The 20,758-nt window shown below is 40.6% G+C and overlaps 1 protein-coding gene across 15 annotated transcripts in view; it reads left to right on the plus strand.

The window, feature by feature from the left end:
• The window catches only part of TRDN (triadin), a 351,197-nt gene that overhangs the window by 311,600 nt on the left and 18,839 nt on the right, over window positions 1–20,758 (plus strand). For all 15 annotated transcript variants that reach the window (XM_074990631.1, XM_074990634.1, XM_074990630.1 and 12 more), the window contains 4 exons: window positions 141–179; window positions 420–464; window positions 2,302–2,349; window positions 9,486–9,515. In XM_074990631.1, the coding sequence (XP_074846732.1) occupies window positions 141–179; window positions 420–464; window positions 2,302–2,349; window positions 9,486–9,515 (162 nt within the window). The remainder of the gene's footprint in view (window positions 1–140; window positions 180–419; window positions 465–2,301; window positions 2,350–9,485; window positions 9,516–20,758) is intronic.

Consider the following 20,758-nt stretch of genomic DNA (forward strand, 5'->3'; position numbering starts at 1 on the left):
AAATGCTTTACTAAAGTCTAGGTATACCACATCCACTGCTTCTCCCTTATCTACGAGTCTCGTTATCGTGTCAAAAAAAGCTATCAGGTTGGTTTGACATGATTTGTTTTTTACAAATGTTTCCTTGCAATTTTTTCTAGCCAAGAAAAAAACAGAAAAGGTTGCAAAGGAGAGAGAAGGTAAGAGCTAACGTTCTGAGAAGAGCAAGAGAGAGAGTGCCTGCGTACATGTGTGCATGTGTGATATTAAATCACCACGGTAGGAATCTCATTGTCCTTGTTATGAAAATTATAACCTTGGTGTTTGAAACAGTCTCTGAAAGGTTTGTCCCAGTTCCAAGTGAAGAGTGACCTTGATAATCTGATTGTTACAAAGTTAAGTTGACCCTCTCTAAACTGCTTTTTTTTAACCCTTTGTAGAAAAAACAGAGAAGAAACATCCCAAAGAGGGGAAAAAAGCCAAAGGTAATAAAGGGAAGAGCAGCTCTGCAAGCAGTAGTTAAACTGAGAACAATTAGGCTTTATGGGGTTTGGAATGGAGAGCGTTGGAGTTGCACACAAAGCCAAAGTAACTCAGTGTATAGGCCCTGTGTGTATGAGGGGGAGGGATGAAATCAACACCTCTAACATGGAGATAGGCTGCAATGTGGCCCTCTACAGCTAGATATTAGCCTGTCTGCAGGAATAGGAATGCAGTGACTTCTTTCCAGTCTGCCACAAAGTTGTGTGCTGGGACAGCATTTTTGGAGGTAGTACAGGTTCCATCTCCCTGGTGTGTGGGGTATTTGGAATTGCTGACCTCTGTATTTTGAGAAAGACTGCATACACAAATGGAGATAATCGTCATTTGTGTAAAATATTTCCTTGTCATACACATGACGGCTAAGCTGTTTGGGCTCCACAGTTTCAATCCAAAACCAGCTTATTTTCCCTATAGTCATTTGCAGTTGCTATGATGGTTTATGTAATGCCCACCAAAATATTTAGTTACACTGGACAAGCTGACTAAGATACTGGAAGGCATAAAACCATATATTTTAGGCATAACCAATTTGTGGCTCTTTATGCTGGTTGAACAGAGATAATTTTTTCACAGAAGTGCAGACCTGCCAGACCCTGCTCAAGCCAGATCTTCATGCACTGATTCACAAGAGTCAAAAAGAGATCTGTCCACACAAAGGCTGTTTCTGCACATGCCACTTTCTCCGAAAGTGGCATGCTAATAAACGGCCTAAAATATGCTAATGAGGTGCAGATGTAAATTCCCCGTGCCTCATTGGCCATGTCCACACTAGCCCCAAACTTTGAAATGGCCATGTAAATGGCCATTTCAAAGTTTACTAATGAAGCGCTGAAATACATATTCAGCGCCTCATTAGCATACGGGCAGCTGCGGCACTTCGAAATTGACACAGCTCACCACTGCGCGGCTCGTCCCAACACGGCCCCTTTTCGAAAGGATGCCGCCTACTTCAAAGTCCCCTTATTCCCATCTGCTCACAGGAATAAGGGGACTTTGAAGTAGGCGGAGTCCTTTTGAAAGGAGCCCCATCAGGACGAGCCGCGTGGCAGCAAGCCGCGTCAATTTTGAATTGCCGCAGCCACCCGCATGCTAACGAGGTGCTGAATATGTATTTCAGCGCTTCATTAGTAAACTTCGAAATGGCCATTTACAGGGCCATTTTGAAGTTTGGGGCTAGTGTAGACACAGCCATTAGCATAAGGTCACATGATTTGGACTCCAAAACAGCATGTAGAAGCGCGGACCCCGTGGGGTCTTCTGGAAGGAAGAGCTCCTTCTGGAGGCCCCTTCTTCCTGAAAATTTTCCCGAAGAAGGGGTCTCCAGAAGAAGGACTTCCTTCTGAAAGACCCTCCCGGGGCCACGCTTCTACATGCCATTTTGGAGTCCAGAAGAGCGTCTTCTGGAGTCCAAATCATGTGACCTTAAGCTAATGAGGCATGGAGAATGTACATCCATGCCTTATTAGCATATTTCAGGCCGTTTATTAGCATGCCACTTTTGTGGAAAGTGGCATGTGTAGGAACAGCCAAAATGATTGGGCATATTTTTTTAGGATTCAAATGGTCCATTTTAAGATAGCTATTAGTAATATTTTAAAGAAGTTTATTAAACTGACATCTAGAGTCACAGTTTTCCTTTTAAAGGGTTTGTTTGCAAAGTACACTTGTATCTATGTTGTTTCTATAAACTGTGAAGTGTGAACCAGCTGAAAAACTTATAAATTGTGTGTTTTTAATTAAATGATAAAACTTCATTAGTTATCTAATGTGTTTCTTTAGCAGTCACCACAGTAAAGGAAATTCTAAGACAGCACAACCTGACAACAGGTAATCAATATTTCTTCAGTCTTATATTTTTAAAGAGCGCCCAAACGTGCAAGATTTTTATTTGCACAACTCTCATTAAAGTCAACAAAAATTTCACAAGGGGAGAGCAGGCAGAATCAGCCCCATCTTTATGAATATGTACATTGTGATATTTGTCCTGTATCTTTGACTTTAACTCCAACTTATTTTCAGTCTCTTACCTTTTAGACCAAATGATCTGTCACAAAGTTGAATGTACATGATTTAGAGCAAACAGCTGTTCCTTCTGGGAAATCTGTTCAGTAGGACAAATGAATGAGCAAAAATCTGCCCAGTTCACCTTTTCTCTTAGGATGGGGTTGTATGCCTCTCAAATATACCACATAAACTATGGTTGGATATTTGAGTACAAAGTCTGCCTATAATGTCTTGTTGTCTAACGCTACCCAGGATATCGACCCAGTCAGGGTAGATTTTCCAGGGTCAAGTTTTGTACACCCAGTGGGGAATGTGTGAAATTGAACTATTGGGGTCAGCAGTCGACCCTGGTACTCCAAATCTCGCAAGGAGTAAATGGGGTTGAAGAGAGAGTTTCTCCCATCGACTTCCCTCAGTGAGGGCAGCCAGATAAGTTGATCATAGATACACTGATTTCACGTACGCAATCACTGTAGCTGGAATTGCTTATCTACAATCGATTTTAAGGTCTAGTGTAGACCTGGCCTAAGCTCTCTGGGACAGGGACCAACCTTTTATTAATAGTGTTTACAGCACCTAGCACAGTGGGATCCAGGATTATGGCAGGCGGTTCACATGTGCTGAGATAATAGAAATCATGAATTGGTTCTACTTATGGCCAGACCCTGGACTGCTCTAACTCAGCTGTATGTGAGTTTAGTGGAATTACACTGATTCGTGTCAGCTGAGGCTATAAAACTTTACTCTTGCTAAAGAATACTTGTTGTCTGAAGTGGAGTTAAATCCACTTTGAACTGTACTTTGTGAACTTCAAAGAGGTGGTCCTATTATCATTGCACACAGCATTTGGCCCAGCCTATTCAAACCTCATGGTGTCTATAATGCAGCTCAAATATTTTTAATTCCAACAAAATGTACAAGACAAGTGAATACAAAATGAACAAGGAAACACAGAATAAACTGATAGCAAGCACATGGTATGTTGGCACACTTCCAGGTGACTGCTTGCAAGGCTTAAAATTAAACAATTGCATAAATGTTTTACTGCATCAGGGCTGATCCACTTTTATATAAAAATACATGGGCTCTTTTTAATAGGGAATGGTGAGTTCTGGGTTCAGCAAACTCCTGATGATTCTGTATTCAAATAAGATGCAAAAATTCAGAGACAGGATCTGCGTTGCAAAACAGGCCTCATTATTTTCTACTGACTTTTGGAGCTCAATAGGTAAATCTAGGTAATGGTCAGAGTGTTGCCAGTTATGAAAGCTGTCTGACACTTCCCATTATAAGATCCTGTTTTCAGTTGCTTATAACTTTCCCAAACTTAAACTGTTTGGGTTGAAGTTTTCCATGCTCCATGTCTACTTCAGCCTAAATTTTTATGAAAAACTTCAGCCAAAGTGGTTCAGCCATTTCTGAGAATGTGGCTGGGGAATTACACTGTTTTGCCCATGTGTTCAAGGGGGAACTTGAAATTTGGCAGGGAGTCTGAGTCTCATGTCAGGGATTTCTTTTGCTATCTATGTGAAAATCCACCCAAATTTGGTCCAGTTATAAGCCTTTGCAGGAAGAATGCAGTTCACACATGCAGAACAAAAAGATATTGGGTGTTAGAGACTAATTTCCCAGAAAATTCTCTTCATGCTCCACATTCTTTAGGATGGAGCTGAGCAGAATCCCTTGCAATTATGGCTCTGGACTGTGCTGTGGGTTGTGGTGGGTTCACAAATTGAGACTAGGAGTTGGGGTGGGAGAGACTGGGACTCTCTGGACAAGGAAACTGGGAGTGGGAGCTGCGCAAGAGGGCCTGGGAGCCAGTTGGTGGAGAAAGGGAATGAAGAACTGGGATGGAAGGATGGTGAGAAACAATAATGGCTCATCTACAGGACTCTGCAGTTCACACTACAAGGATAAGAATTGTGAGCAAACAAATGAACTGCATTGTGACTGTCCCACATGGACAATGCTATTGTCTTGTTTGAAAGAGGACTACATTAACAGGAACCAGAGGGGTAGCTGTGTTAGTTTGTATCTGCAAAAGCAATCAGAAGTCCAGCGGCACCTTATAGACTAGCAAATATTTTGAAGCATAAGCTTTCGTGGGCAAAGACTCACTTTGCCAGATACCACATAGTGGAGATTCCAAAGGCAGCTCTGATTAGACCTGATGAAGCGGGTCTTTGCCCACGAAAGCTTATGCTCCACAATATGTTAGTTTATAGGGTGCCACAGGACTTCTCTTTGTATTAACAAGAATGGGGGACCCTTTTGGCTGGCGCCAGCAGTACCCATGTAGGGCAGTTAAAACATAACCGTTCAGGACATGTTGCAATTCACACCGTATAATTTGCACTATGGCACAGTGTAGAGACACAGTTTAAGACTGAATGGGCTTGTCTACATTAGCTCCCTACTTCGACGGGAGGATTGTAAGTAGGGTGTTGGGAGCTTATTAATGAAGTGCTGTGGTGCATATGCAGCACTTCATTAAGCGAATTCACACACACCCCACAGCAACTTTGAAGTGTTTAACTTCGAAGTGCCGGCTCATGTCTAGTCACACCTCACCCGCCGGTACTTCGAGGTGCCTGGGCAACTTTCAAGTCCCTTTACTTCTCAAAATTTTGGGCAAAAGGGCCTGGGAGCCAGTTGGTGTATCACTTCAAAATTTTGAGGAGTAAAGGGACTTTGAAGTTGCCCAGGCACTTTGAAGTACCAGCGGGTGAGCCGCAGCTGGACACAAGTTGGTACTTCAAAGTTAAACACTTCGAAGTTACTGGGGGGGTGGGGGGGAAATTTGCTTAATGAAGTGCTGCATATGTACCACAGCACTTCATTAATAAACTCTCAACACCCTACTTACCATCCTCCCTTCGAAGTAGGAGGCTAGTGTAGAAAAGCCCAATGAGGAGCCCAGGGAAGGAGACTGGGCTTGAGAGCCAATAAAAATGATGAAATGGCTGAGCAGGGCTGAGCTGAGATAAACGGGATGAGGAGCGAGGTGGGAAAATCTGAAAATGGCCAAGCTGAGAGTCTGGCACTGGTGGGGAACTGCGATAGAGAATCCAGAGGAGTGTAATTAGAATATCCTATGCAAGGAGACAGGTACTGGAGTGACAAGCCTGAAGAGCAGAGATTGGGACAGGACAGGTGAAGGAAAATGGCAGTAGGAAGGGGAAGAGATGGGAAAGAGTTAGGACTGAGATCAGAATAGTTGGAAAAAAATGAGCCAGAATGGTTCTTGACCATTAGAGCACACTCTGTCCCACAGCTTGGAGTGGGGCCAAGCTCCCTGAGTCTCCCCATTCTCCTGCTGTTAACAAATATCTGTGTAAGGCTCTGGGAGGGTGTGAAGCTCATCCCATCTAGTGCTGGACCAAACAGAGGATGATTTCTTGTTACTGGTACTTACTGCATTAGCTCCACGGGCAGAGGTCTCTTTGCCGGGTATAAGGACTCCAACCCTGCTGATGAATTTTGTGGGTGTCAAGATGGTGCCACATGGCGGTATTTTTCTTCAGTTCACTTTTTTAAAAAACTTAGGTAATCACACCTCCCCCCAAAGTCTGTTACAAGGATACTATTAAGGCTGAAAAGTGAAGCATTGAAAAGTTAAGAAATGCTAGAAAAAAAGTTGGCTATGCAATGCTAATCCAGCTCACTCATTCACATGCCTTATTATACAATTTTTAATTATATGATCACATACTAATTTTGGACAGGGCTCCTGTCTCCCAAGTTATGCTCTGGGCATGAATAAGGGTTATATAATGAAGGAGACTGTTTCCTGTAGGACCCTCACCTGTTGCAGAAGTTAGAAGGCGTGTGGTGAATAAGGAAAGTGCCTACAGGAAGAGAAAGGGCAATCTCATGATTAAGGCAGTAGAATGCTGACCTAGAGAACTGGCTTTTGTCACTGCCTCTGCCACACAGCTCCTATGTGATGCAGGGCAAGTGACATAAATCAGTGTTTTTTCCCAGATACTCAGTAATTATGTATTCCTGATTCTCTGGTTGAGTGAGGCGTAGGGTTGTCTGATCTGCAAAAGTTCTGACTGCTCACAGGTGTACTTGTAGTCAATGGTAGCTGTGCTTTGAACATGAGAAATGCCACATAATGCTAAGTACTCTGAAAACTCAGAACAGGCATGGAAATATTAAAGGAAATTTGACTTTAATCACTCAGTGCCTCAGATCCCTGCCATATCACAGAGGTACAGGCAGGGCTTTTTTTTCTGGTGGAACACATTGGAACAGAGTTCTGGCACCTTTTTTCCATTAGAACACCAGAAAAATGTTCACCACCAGTCCTGCAGCAGCATGGGGACAAGGGCAGGAGCCCCCACCGGTTCCACAGCAGCACAGGGACCAGGGCAGGTACCCCTGTCACTCCTCTAGCAGTATGGGGACCAGGACAGGAGCCCCTTCTGGTCCCACAGCAGTGTGGGACTGTGGCATTAAAAATGATCACTATAACCCCTATGAAGAATCATCAGATTTGAGTTCTGGCACGATTTTTTTCTAGCAAAAAAGCACTGGGTGCGTGCAAATAAATTCATTAATATTTGTGAACATTTTAAATGCTATAGCAATGAGCATTGTGAAAATGTATGATGCATTAATATTTCTGTCTTCAGAATAGCATCTGAATAGCATTCAGTAAATAGGTGGCTCAATCACCTAGTAAACAAGTAAGAGAGGAAGAAAATATTGATTAGTTGAGCAGCATCCTTTCTCTGATTTTAATGAGGCTAGGGTCCTGTAGGAAAAAAAGTGTGTGAGTATGTAATTAAATACTGAATCAAAATGTAGGCACATGGGGGGACAAATTAAGCTTGGACAAACAACCTTAATTCTGGCACTTACTGACTTTGCCTTGCAAGTTGCTTATTCTTTTAACATAGATATATCTGATAACATCAATAATTGTTCCTAATTCTAATAACTTGTAAAACCAAACCACAAGATTCAGCAGAAAAAATATTTTCTTATATAGCAAAATATGCTGAATAAAGATAAAAAAAGTTTTAATGTATTAAACTGCCCCTAGATTTGGAGTAAGGCATGCAGCAAAAATAACACTATTATTTATCAGGATTTTCCTTCTGGTAATCACTTTATGTGATTTATGTGATAGGTCAGTTTAGTCACATGGCATTGTTAATTCCTGATTGGATATCCCTAGCCCTTAAAGGCTATGTCTACATTTGCATTCCTCATTCAAAACTGGAAGAAGAGTTCTTTTGAAGATGGGGTTTACTTTAGAAAGAACTGCATCTACACTGCTTTTCTTCTTTTGAAAAAAGAATATGCAAATAAGGCATCAGATATGTAAATCTGCACTAGTTTACATTTTTGATTTCCCTCTTTTGCATACCTCTTTTGAAAGAGGAATGCAAGTGTAGACACAGCCAAAGAGTTCTCAGGATGACTGTGCAAATATATTTCTGTAAATGGTCTTGCAAACAGCTACTCAACTATTTAACATTGTCTCTTTCCACTGTTTTTGTGACGAAAAATGTTTGTTGGCATATTTGCAGATAATAAATACAAAGTTTCATAAATAACATCAGAGCAAATTATAGTTAAACATTTGCCAATTCTGTATTTCAGTGCTGGCTAAATTCTAAGGATTTAAAGTCTGACACCAAATTTAAGATGCTATAATGAGTTTGCATTTCAATTCGGATTCCTATGTATTTCCAGTTGAGGCTGATACATTATACACAGTTTAATAAATACAATACATCAGACTGGAATATTCAAAGTGAAAAGTATTTAAGTATTATGGGATAATCTAAAAAATTAAATAAAAAAACTCATGTTTCCAAAGCTTGAATAAAATAATTTCACATTCTTAGATTTAGATTTTAATCTTTTTTAAGACATTGTAAGGCACTTAGGTAAAGAACAATAAACAATTTTAAAATATGTATGTATCTTGAATTTTAGAACATTCGTATATATAATGATTAAAGCAGAATCCTGCCAAACAAAAGCAACACTGATATTCATACTAAAACATAAGGTATATTCCCTAGTAAATCTGCTTAACAATTGTTTTTAAAATTGCCTTTCACAAGTTATGGACTTGCCTACACATTAAGTATGACTTTCCAAAAGGTCAGCAATAGTTGGCCCTGTAACTTCTGCTCTCTCTATAATAGGAATAGGCACAAGCAGGGAAGTTCAGATACAGAAAAGCTGAACAACTCTATGTGATATAGGTTATTCTAATTATTTTATTCTGTTTACAAATAATGTAACAATACAGTGAGGTAGATGCAGACAAGCGAGTGCACAACAGTAAGACCATGAACTTCAATAATAGCTACATAATATAATACATTATATATTCAAACTAATTTTCCAGGTAAAATAAGCATATTTAGAGATGGAAAGGTAGCTTTGCAAGCAGCCTTCATTTCAGATATAGAACAACAAGTCTTTTATCTATGCTCTACAATTTTGACAGGTCTTAAAGGTCCTCACATTAAAATAATTTATGCCTGCTGCCCTTTCAAAGTCATACCTCAGGGAAAATTTAAATTATCATGGAGCCTGAAAGAGAACTCCTTTACATTAACAAATTAGACTACCCTGTCTATTGAAGGAAGTGTTTTTCAGATAGATTTATTCTTTGCTCCTGCAATGGTAGATAACAGTCATTTCTCAATTTTTTTTTCTGAATAAAAAAGGATTAGTCCAATCACATTATCAGCAGAAGATCTTCAACGGCACATAGTAATCACCACTTGAAAAATGCAGTAGTTACAGTAGATGAATTCATTATGAGTTTACATGAACATATAGATATTAACAAGAAGTCCTGTGGCACCTTATAGACTAACAGATATTTTGGATCATAAGCTTTCATGGCCAAGATTGATATTTATAATTAAATTATTTTATTGTCTTGCATTTAATGTCTACATGTCATATATTTTCCTTTTCAGAGAAGATTTCAAAAGCTGCAAAAACACCAAGTAAGTTCTATTCGGTGTTATAGCCACTTGTGAGACCATGTTTGATGTTCAGGTGACTTATACTTGTTGTCAGTGCTAAAGCAGATACAATTTTTCAGAAGTTATTTATTCTCACATTGACAAGCAATAGGTCTTTTTTCCTCCCCTGACACCTTTAGAGGATTAGTGAACAATGTTATATACTTTATTAAATTTAAAATTGAACTTTTTCACAACAGTCTGGAGGAAACTGCCACAAAAGCAAAACAAAAAACACAACAAAAAATCCTTTAAACTAGGGGAGAGAGGGATAAATATTTCTCATCTGTGAAAGCTCCACTACCGAAACTCCAGGGTTACAACTTCCACTCTCATTCTCACTTGTTGTATGTCGGACTGTTTGTATATTGAAACTTTATAATGGATTTAATGTCCTGAATGTAGCTTCTTCTCACAGTCCCACCCCTTTTTATATAGAAAAATCAGTTGCTGGGATCCAACTTCTGATGTTGCTAACTTGACTGCAACCTGATTACAAGTCATTGAAGCTTAACAAACAGAACTGAAGAGGAAAAACATTGCCTTCTCAAAAAAAGGAATAATGTTCCTTTTAGTGATGTGCAGCAGTAACAGCTGAGAGACACAGCAATAATAAACTCTAAATAGCTTATGTTAAAGATTCACTATTTTCTTTTCTCAACAAAATTCATGATTAAATCACTATCATTATTCTTCGCTTCTCAGACCTCGAGGCTATGTCTACCCTATGGAGATCTTTTGAAAGAAGCCCTTCCGGAAGAGCTCTTCTTTGGAAAGAAGCTTTCCAAAGCGGGCGCTCTCCCTGAAACGGGAGTGGAAGAGTACTTTCCAAAGGGCTGCCACATTCTTTTGATTTACTTTTGAACAAACACTTTTTGGTGTAAATGCTCTGCAGGATCTTTTGAAAGAGCCCCCTTCTTTCACAAAATCTTTTGAAAGAACTTGCTAGTGTAGATGCAGCCTGAGAGACCACACCAGTTTCCTAGAAACTAACAGAATAAGCCCATGCTATGAGGCAGAGTACCCAAAAAGTTACTTGAGTGAAAGTTCAGCTGCTTACGTTTCTGGGTACTTGAGTACAATAAAGATGGAATGTGTGTGTGTGTTTGTGTGCATGTGTGTACTTTTACTCAAGTAGTTTTTCAGAGGGACACTGGTGACTTGTACTTAAGTTCATCCCCCTGTGACGGATCTGGGCAGTTCCTTGTGGGCCTCAGAGACTCAGAGAGTCCCCATTCATTACCCTGGGACTTCCCAAAGGCAAGAGTCTCCCTTTATGGAGCTATCTTCATCACAGGCCAGTCTGAATTTGGGGTAGAGCAGGTTCCTTCCCCACCATCCGGGAGCTGCTCCAGCCCTACCCCATTTGGCCAGCCTTACCAAGGAGAGTGGTGGGAGGAGTCCAGTCCCACCCACTGCCCTGGACTCTGTTCCAGGGACTCTAGGGAAGGAGGAAACCAGTGGAACTTTTCACCCATTCCCCATGACAACTCCCTTTCCCTGGGCCTCTTCACCCACCAGTACCATGTGGAGTCTTTTCCCCCTGTACCGTGCTGCTGGCTATGCTGTGCTGTGGTTTGGTCTGGTCTGGTCTGGTCCCCTCATCTTCAGCCTCCTCCTCTCTGAGCGCCATGCCCCTCCCTCCCTGCTGCCTCGGGAAAGCCTTTTATCAAAAGCCTGGAGGCTTTTATTGGTCCAGGGTGCTTTAATTACAGTCTGATGCTGGCTGACTTTTGATGAGCCCCAGCTGCCTATGTCACCTGCTGGACTGTGCCCTCTGTGAACTTACAGGGAGAATGAAAAGGGGTTCCTCCAATGCCCAGAATGTTCTCCCTCCCTCAGGAACCTGTCCGCTGCAGCCTGTGATCTGCCGCACCCCCACACAGGTGTATTTTTACTCAAGTAAGTTGTTGGGTACTTTTTCCACCTCTGTTATGAGATATGTCATGGTTTGATACTTCAGCTCTGTACTGCCCATGTAACATATCCAACTGAATCTTTCACTGTTTTAATATTTTGTACTTCATCTGAGCTCTGGCTGCCAGAAGCATGTCAATGCTCTTTGGCTGCATCTACATGGGCAGCTTCTGTCAACAGAACAGCCCTTTTGTCAGCAAAACTTGGGGAGTGTCTACACGGCTAGAGTGCTCTGTCAAGAGTTTGTTGACAAAACTCAGCTGTTCAGTCGGCAGCATTATCCCTGGTCCCAGTCAGGAACAGCGCCTCTGTCCACAGTGTTTCGTCAACAGAGCACCAGTATGGACAGTTCTGTCAACAAAGAGGGCTTCCAGCTCCCTAGGCAGCCCTGTTTGCAGAGCTTCTGGTCAGCCATTCTATCAAAAGTGTGCAAGGCAGTATGGCTACTCTCTGTCAATAGAGTGGATTGCTCTTTCGACCTACTTTTATGTGTCGATGCAATCTGTTGACAAAAGTACAGCCAAGGCTTCTCTGTTGACAGTAACTTTCGTCAACAGAGGTTGCCTGTGTAGATGTAGCCTTTGTGTTTAGTAATTCCATTTTTCTGAGCTTAAATGCTTTGAAACTATATTGAGAAACTAAGAATTTCTGTAAGATATGTAGCTAAAATTAAAAATGTAGGGCCAGCTTCAAACCCATTGAAGCCACTAGAAAGTCCCTCTCTTCAGTGAGTCTTGGATTAGACCTAAAATAAACACACATGCCAAAGATTAAAAAGAAAAGGTGCATGTCTGGTTTAATTATAAAGAAATTAATATCCCACCTCTACAATATCATCATAATCTATTATAAACTGCAATCTAAATATCTCAATATGTGGTACCTGTTTGGCCCTTTTGAAACATGTAAATCCTCATGCAGCCTATGGAATTTTAGTTTAAAAACAGAGGACATTGTACCTTGTGAACAGACTGGGTCCCTGAAACATCCTTTCCAAGAGCGTGCATATACTGAGTTCTTGTCCAAACAAACCTCCTTTCTGGGTGTTAACTTTATAGGTAACTAGAGCTGCGCAAATAACTGCCGGGCTATGTCTTCACTAAGAGATACATTCAAATTTAAGGCAGTTAGCCCAATATTACAATGAGTTTGTCTTCACTGTAAATATCGTTAGTTTAATTTAGGGAGCTCTACTATTGATATGATAATATCGCCGGAACCAGCTGGGTGTAGCATCAAGTTCAAATTTAAAAGTTTCAGTAAAGGCCAGTGTGGAGTGCCACATCTTAAAGTCGAATTTATTAGCCTCCGGAGGTATTCTGTATGTAACCCACAATGCCCCTTAGTGCTCCGCTCTGGCCACAGCTGTCCAGGTGCACAGGAATTAGGTAACAGGAAGACTGTGAATTTCAAATTGGGACTAGGAAGCCTGTGGCTGTGGGGTCATGTTTGTAAGAGAAGCTAACAAGCGTCTGTCTTTCTTTGCTATTAGTGCTGTGAGTTCATCTACCCACTGTAAATAGCCCCTGCACTGAGTTCATGGTTCTGTCTTTACCTCTTCTAGCTGAGCACTTGGTATATTTTCCTGCACTTCCTGGCATCAGCTGCTGCCCCGCCGCACCACATGGCAACAAGGCTGTTGTGGGGGTTGTGCTCGTATAAGACGCCAAGAAACTTCTCAGTGGTTTACATTTGTACATGCCTCCCCTCCCTCCTCCGCAGGTGCCACGCAGTCATGGTCTTTCCCACACTCAGCCACATCACGTGGCTAGCCGCCAACCCAATAGAAAGACATGCCCATCATTTGGTGCTGACCATCCTGCCAGACAGCACCATGTCCTGGCTTGCATGCAGTTAGGGCTCCAAGGGCAGGAAAGTGTTTCAGGGCCTTGCTGCTGTCCATGGGAACTGCTTCAACTGGCTCCCCAACAAAAATATGTTGGGGCCTTTTTGATACCGGGGGGAAGTCTCCTACAGCAGCTAAGATTTTCAGGGTGTTGCTGCCACTGAGGGGGAAGTATCTCCCAGTGGCTAAGATTTTCAGGGACCTGCAGCCATCCAGGGAGACTACCTCAACTGGCCTCCCTCTGAAACCCCTCCACACCCCTCTGCCCCAACAAGGACCCAGGGGCTAGCTCTTGCCAGGGGTAAGTCTACCCTGCAGGACCTGGCTGCCGCCCAGGAGGGAATGGTTCAAGAGGCCCTCAAGACATGATCCTGCACCCCACAGCCAAAAAAGCATAGTGAAGAGGGAAGCCAAAAATCTTTATTCCTAGCCTATTTTATCCTCATTCTTCTAAATTTGGACTCTTTCACTCAGGGCAGAGTGGCTGGAGGGCCAGTTAAGAATACAGACTGTGCACAGAAGTGGTATAGTAAAATGGGAACCCCAAATCCCTTCCCACAGCAACTCTCTCTTTTTTCAAAAACTTGAATATCAACTCTTTCTTCATGCTTTTCATTGTCCCTGTGTTATTTTCAGGGATCAGATGTAATCAAGGGAGGGGGGATAGTCGATGGAGGGCCAGTTGAGAAAACACACTCACTAGCTTTTATAAAATCTTTCTTAATTCAGTTACAGCTACAATTTTTAAAAGCAATGTAGTTTTGGAAGAAAGACATTTGTGTGTATTAGGTGATCTTTGTTGATGCACTTCATCTCCTTCCTTATACCCAGAAAAGTGGGCATTTTCTTGGCATGGGAGGGGAATGAGGAAAGATGTGCAATTCAGTGTGGGAAGATGGTGTCAAATACCAGTGAGCATACCTAGAATGCTATGAGGATGAGGGAACTGTGGGATAGGTTCCCACAGTGCACTGCTGCAACAGTCAATGTTTGCTGATTGACTGTGGCAACAAGTCGACTTTGTGAAGAGCACCTAGGGAGCTTAGGATAGTCAAATTCAAATTCAAAAATTCCAGAATGACAAAAATCGATACTAATAAATTTGAATTTATCTCATAGTGTAGACTTAGCCTCAGTGAACAAGAACAAAAAGAATCAGTTCCTAAAAGGGGGTGGGGGTTAGAGACCTGGTTTGATTTCAACTGAAACTGATGCTGTGGGGAAGTGCTGAATGGTTTGGTGAACTGAAAAAAAGTATGTGGGGAAGTGCTTTGTTGAATCTGATGTGAAATGCTTTGTTTTAGGTATTTTGACTTTTTAAAAAAAAGGAATGAAAGGCTAGGTTCATAAATAGCCCAATGATTAAAGCACTTCCCTCTGATACCTAGGTTAAAAGCTATTATGGAATAGCAGACTCTAATGGGATGTGTCTATACTGCAGTGAAAAGTCCATTCCAACCTCAACATCTAAAATACAGTTAAATAGAGCCTTAGCCTGAGTCCAAGCCAGCCAGCTAGCCACAGGTTTTCAGCTGCAGTGTGGATGTACCCTGGGTACCTGTACAGAAATCCAGAGCTCTTCTGTTGACTCACTGGAGGCTATGCTAAAAAACTTCAGTATGGTTACTGCAGAATTGTGCAGGCTCAGTGTGCCATTTGTTCTAACTGCAATGAGAGCCAGGTAAGAAGCTCCACAGAATCTATCCATCTCCATGTGAGTGCCCTAACCACTGGGCTATTGGCTAGTCTAAGGCCAGGCTCTGTTATGCTAATGATGTTACGCTGCATGTAAATCTTTAATTATTGAAGCCAAGACTTAAACATAAGCGTCTTTCCTGGGGAGGGCTACCATATCTATGAGTCATTCCCACTCCATTTCTCTAGCCCAATGACTTTTCAAGTATTTTGCTTCAATAGGAGAGATTCAGTGTGACTCTCTGTAGAACAGATGATTGTCTTGTGGTTATGGCACTCATCTGGCACACTGACAACTTGTCTTCAAGTCCTACTTCTGAGGTGAGTGCCCTTATCCTGGTGCTACTCAGCAGAAAGTCGTCGTTTTCCTTGTCTTGAGAAAAGCTCCTGGATCCCCTTGTGACAGAAAAAAAAATGAAATATTTCATTATGATAATGTCCAGAAGATTGCCAGATATTTCTCATTTTCTCCTTTTTTGCCTTGCCCCCAAATAATTATCTGAAATTGACAAATTCACAGAACATTTGCATCAAGCTAATCAACATTTTTCAGCCCCCCAAAAAATCAGCTAAAAATGTTCACTTGGATCTTCTGGTAACACAAATGCACAGCATCAACCAAAGCCTCACCTTGGTTGTTCCTAGGGTTCTCTTAAGGACATTTGGTATCCCTAGCGCTAAAGTTCGTTCTGTCCCACCATAGTACCCCCACTGTGCTTTATATCTTTATATCATGGACCAGTCTGCCCACACAGCTCAGTACTGACCACCTGGAATTTTAACATAGGGTTTTAGCATAGCATAGGGAAAGTCAACGGAAGACTTACTGTACTCCGATACACAAGCTCAGAGTCTGCTATTCTGTACTAACGCTTACATCTTACTTGTAAATCCTCTAATGTTGAAAGTACCTATTAGTTACTTCCTTTAATTATTAGTTTATTCATATTATTTTGCAGTACTTACACAGTATAACTGCTGTGAAAGTACAAGGTTAGACTCTGTAAAGCATGAGGTTAGACCCTGCTCCACTGTGTTTAATTAAAGATAAATCACAAGGATGACATCAGGCAATTAATATTTATCAGCACTGGGGGCCTGTGTTGAAAGCATATGGCCCTGTAGTCCTGAATCTTCTGTAGTCATTTTCACCATTGCAAAGTGAATGTGAAATGGATATAAAATGTGAGTGAATCTAAGTGAATGGTTGAACATCTGAAGTAGAGGTCATTTAGCAGAAGAGTTTCTTGCAAACATATGGCACCAAATTCATGGAAACAGCTACATTTCATATAACTGTAGAGATAAACTGATCAGTTTTATCACCAAACATTATGTGCAAGTCACAGATTTAATGCTGCACAGAGAACCTGAATAGACTTATTTAACATACAAGTTTAGATCCGGTAATGAGATTCTGATTTGCTTAACTTTGCAGAAAAAATGTGAATAGTTGTGTTATTTATGCCTATTGGACAGTGAATTAATTTTCCCTCTCTATATCTAGGTCAAAATATTTCTCAGAAACAAAACTGATTGGCTGCATGTATTTAATAAATGTGCAGAATTTCTGAGAGATCAGAAGATAAAAGTCAAAGTAACTATTTTAAAATATCTCTAGAGTTGAATGATTTTGCTACAAAATGATTCTCAGCGATAACAAATGTCTTCATGATTTTAATTACACAGTTTGTTCTTATCCCTTTGTTTGGTTGATTAATCTTAAATCCTATTGTTAAATAGAAGGAAAGAAAAGTAGGTATGTATTGTGACATTGCTGGAGAAGACACTATATAAAATGTTCTCCTCCAACACTTTCCTAGGCGCATAAACCAATGCCACAGAATACTTTGCCTTAGGTGAATTCCAGTCCCTTTGCCACCCCTGAAATTTAACTCTTCCAGGGTTTTGTTCCACCTCTTCTAATAACATAGTTTGTTTAGAGGCCAGAATGTCATTCTGAAAAATTTCTTACCATAGATCTCATATCTATAAAAACGCATAAAAAATTACCTACACACAGTGAGGCAGGGCTGATCTTTTGTTTCCAAAGTGCCAATTAGTGGAAGTTGAACCCATTGACCTCATTTCAGATGCACCCTGGGACCCAAGTCAAGGGAACCTGCTCTGTTCCACTAACAGTGCAGTGTAGTATAGAATATTTTTACTTGATTCAAATTAAACTTTACAGGATTTATCCTACTATTCCTACAGTTGGAATTCTAGATTGGGAACCAAGGATGGGGAGGGCATTTTCATTAAGTCTGACCTTTCCTTTTAAGGACTGAGAGTCCTTTTTGTAACTACCATCTCTTACCCTGGCATAATTCCAGCACTGTTTTTTTATACTTACCTATACCATCAAAAAGAAATGGTGTTATTCTGGGAGGTGTAATTCACCTGCATTATGAAGTTAAATATGTAGGGCTTTGTTTTTCATTGGTCAGTGATATACCTATTACCTTCCATTTAGCCGATGTCTCTTACCCTGATGGGATATTTACTGTTTGATTTTCTAGTTGCAAACATATTTAATCATTAAGGATCTTATAGCTCTTCAGAAAATATGATGTTAATATAAAACATAAACAGGTCTTGCTGGTCCTAGAAATCAGTATCCTGAGACCTGTCATATCAATATTTCTAAATTACATGCACAATGCACTGGTTGTTTTATCAAATAACTATAGCTCTTCTTGTGGGAAATGAATACAAATTAAATCAATATTACTGCCTAGTTAGGGCCCAACCCAAAGACTGCTAGAGTTAATGTAAAGACTCTCACTGACTTGAGACCTAAATATGCTCCTGTTTTATGGGGAAAATAATTCTGTGAAGATTTGACCAGTGTTTTATTCAGTTATCACAAATGAAATAGGTCTGGTGGCAGGTTTTTTACACTCTTGAAAAATCGTTTTGCAAATTTGATTTTGGTAATCATGCTGTAGCTCTGTTTCCGACTGTGTACTCTGGTAATTGGCATGTGGGTTACACCTTGTTGAAAATCATCTGTTTTCATCAATTAGGTGTTGTGTTATTATGATGTGCATGATTTCCTATCTAACAGCAGAAGTGTCTAATTACGCACAGTAGTTGTGTGACTGATTATAAGAGATAGGAGGATGAAAAACATTGCTTTTCTCTACATATCAGAATCATACATCCTTTGAGTTAATCTTCATATGAAAATCTTCCAGAGCTAGTTATCAAGATATAGAATTTTTTTTAGACCCCAGCATGATATTTTAGGTACCACATCATGTTCAGCATTATGGTTTCTAATCAAGTAGGGGTTCCCCTGTCTGTGGTGACATAAGTTCTGTAGGAGTGAAATATGTATTTGCTCTCAGTTTACATTGCTTTCTATGGTTCACAGCAATACGATGTTCCTTATAAATAACTATTATATTTTTAAAAAGTTAGAATAGCTATAAATACATTATGAAAGTAGTCTCAAATCAAGCTTTCAATTTGCTCCCTCAATCAACTAGAGGCACTCGTGGTATAATTTAGATTTTAGTTAACAAGTTTGTGGGTGCAATCAGTAGTTAGATGTCTTGGGCCAGATCCTAGCCCTCTTTTTAGCTGGACAAGGTGAGCTCTGTGGGAACCAGGGAGCACAGGGCCTGTAAACCTCCATTAAGGCTCCCTGATCCTCATGCCATAAAGTACCAGGTTGGCTCTGAGAACCAGTTTAGCACAGCATGAGAGCTTCTGTAAATTACAGCAGCCACTGAGGGTCCAATGGATCTGTGGCTTGATGATGTATAGGAGCATCCTGTCCATGTCGCCTCGCCTGTGGCCACACTGCTTATGCCCATAGCAGGAGGATGTAATTCAAGAGTTTTTCCCTACTGGGACAATACCAGGGTAATCCCACCATGATTGGCTAAGGCAGCTTTATAACCAGAATCTTCCAAGAGTGCATCCCAGAACTTCTGTGTGTCACTGGTGGATCTGGCTCTTAAGCTTATTGGATGAGCTGGATTCACATATCACTTTCTTTCATCTCCACTTAGCACCAGCAGCAGTACAGCTTTAGTAAAGAGTAATTAGTTGGTTTTTGCAGTTTCCAGCCAACAGTTTTGTTAGAATTAATAATATCCCATTGAACACCTCCTTTGCTCTTTAAACAAAGCTGCTGTTTGCAAAGAATATTGTCTTTGTCCTAATTAAACTGACAGCCCCTTTTGAAGCACTTACTGCTTGTAATCTCAAATATAGCATAACTAGGAGTTACATGTATATGAGTATCTATGCATGCACACTGGTAAATCTGCCTTCAGGCTTTGCTGATTGACCTGTGTTATGCCATGCTTTGTCGATTAAAAAAGTGATCATCTCTTTTAAATTCCTGGCCAAGGTATAATTTAGTGATCATTGTCCTGCTAGTATTTTGTTGTCCATCCCATCCTTACTCAAACTCCAAAGTTTATTTCTTCAGCTCAGTCTAGAAAATGGTAAGAGAGCTGGCACTACAAACCTTACAAATGCTTAAGAAAGCTAAAACTTGTGTTTTTTGCCACCAGAACATGATACTTCAGAGGATTTAATTAAAATGGTTTATTTTTTCTTTCAAAATGGTTGAATTACTTCATTTGTTTATTGGTGACTTTTCACAGTGTTTGTTGTCAGCCTCAAGAGCTATATAGTTGTAAAACTCAACACTTCTATGGCAACCATTGAGTGTTGCGCTTTAAATATATAATCAAGCCCTATGGCAAATATTCCAGATTTGGCCTCCTTTCCTTCCTTTTCTAGTACAGCTTGCAAGACATGGTTATGCTTTTGCTGTGTATTTCACTGGACAATTTTCATTTTCACTGTTAATGTATCCATATGAATCCCAGGATATTAAAGGGACAGGTTGTGTGAAGTAATACTTTTTTTATTTGACCAACTTGTGTGGGTGAAAGAGTTTTTGGCTTACACCCACCTTTGGGTGTCTGTGTAAACTAAAACTCTTTCTCCCACACAAGATAATCTAATTAAAGATATTACCTCACCAACCTTACTGCTGTTTTATTTATCCGTTGTGTTTTGGGCGTTGTTTTTCTCTGTGTGGTGCTCTCTAAAGAGTTGTTTGGTCTTCACAGTGTTGACTGGAGTTAGGAATTTGGGTAGGACTATTATTTTGGGTAACAGCTCACCAATCTGACCTCATAATCTCTAGGTTTGCCCTCCACCCGGGACAACAACTATGAGGAGCTATAAGCATGCTCATCTAGAGATAGGTTCCAGGACCTGCAGCAATCACATGAACATGACAAATGGTGTAATAACACAGGCTTTATTACACTTAATAATGGAGTTTATAATCAACGATCTGAGATGGGGATTACATACTGATTAATCCACCTTGATTAGTTACATAAAACAGTATACAAGTACAAATATACTTCAAATCACACCATACTCACACTCCCTCCTGATGGACTCAAGGGATTGAAGGACCAGCCTTACTCCATTGGTGGTGAGAGGCAGTATATTGGTAGAGCAGAGGAATCTTTACAGAAAGACTAGTATTGGTAGAAAAAAATGTACAGAGAAAACTGAGAAAAATGCTTCCCAGAACCCATCGGCCATGTTGTGTTATAGATTTCCCTATTTCACTTCAGTCCAACTTTTCAAAGCCAAAAACTAGTCTTCTACACCCTAAGATTTTGAGGGTACACATACCTGATTGGGGAATGGAACTTATACTCCCCTTTAAATATGCATAAAATAGCACAATGCAGCCTCATTAACAACTCCAAAATGGATAACG

Source organism: Carettochelys insculpta, chromosome 3, assembly GCF_033958435.1.
Source record: "Carettochelys insculpta isolate YL-2023 chromosome 3, ASM3395843v1, whole genome shotgun sequence".
Lineage (NCBI taxonomy): Eukaryota > Metazoa > Chordata > Testudines > Carettochelyidae > Carettochelys > Carettochelys insculpta.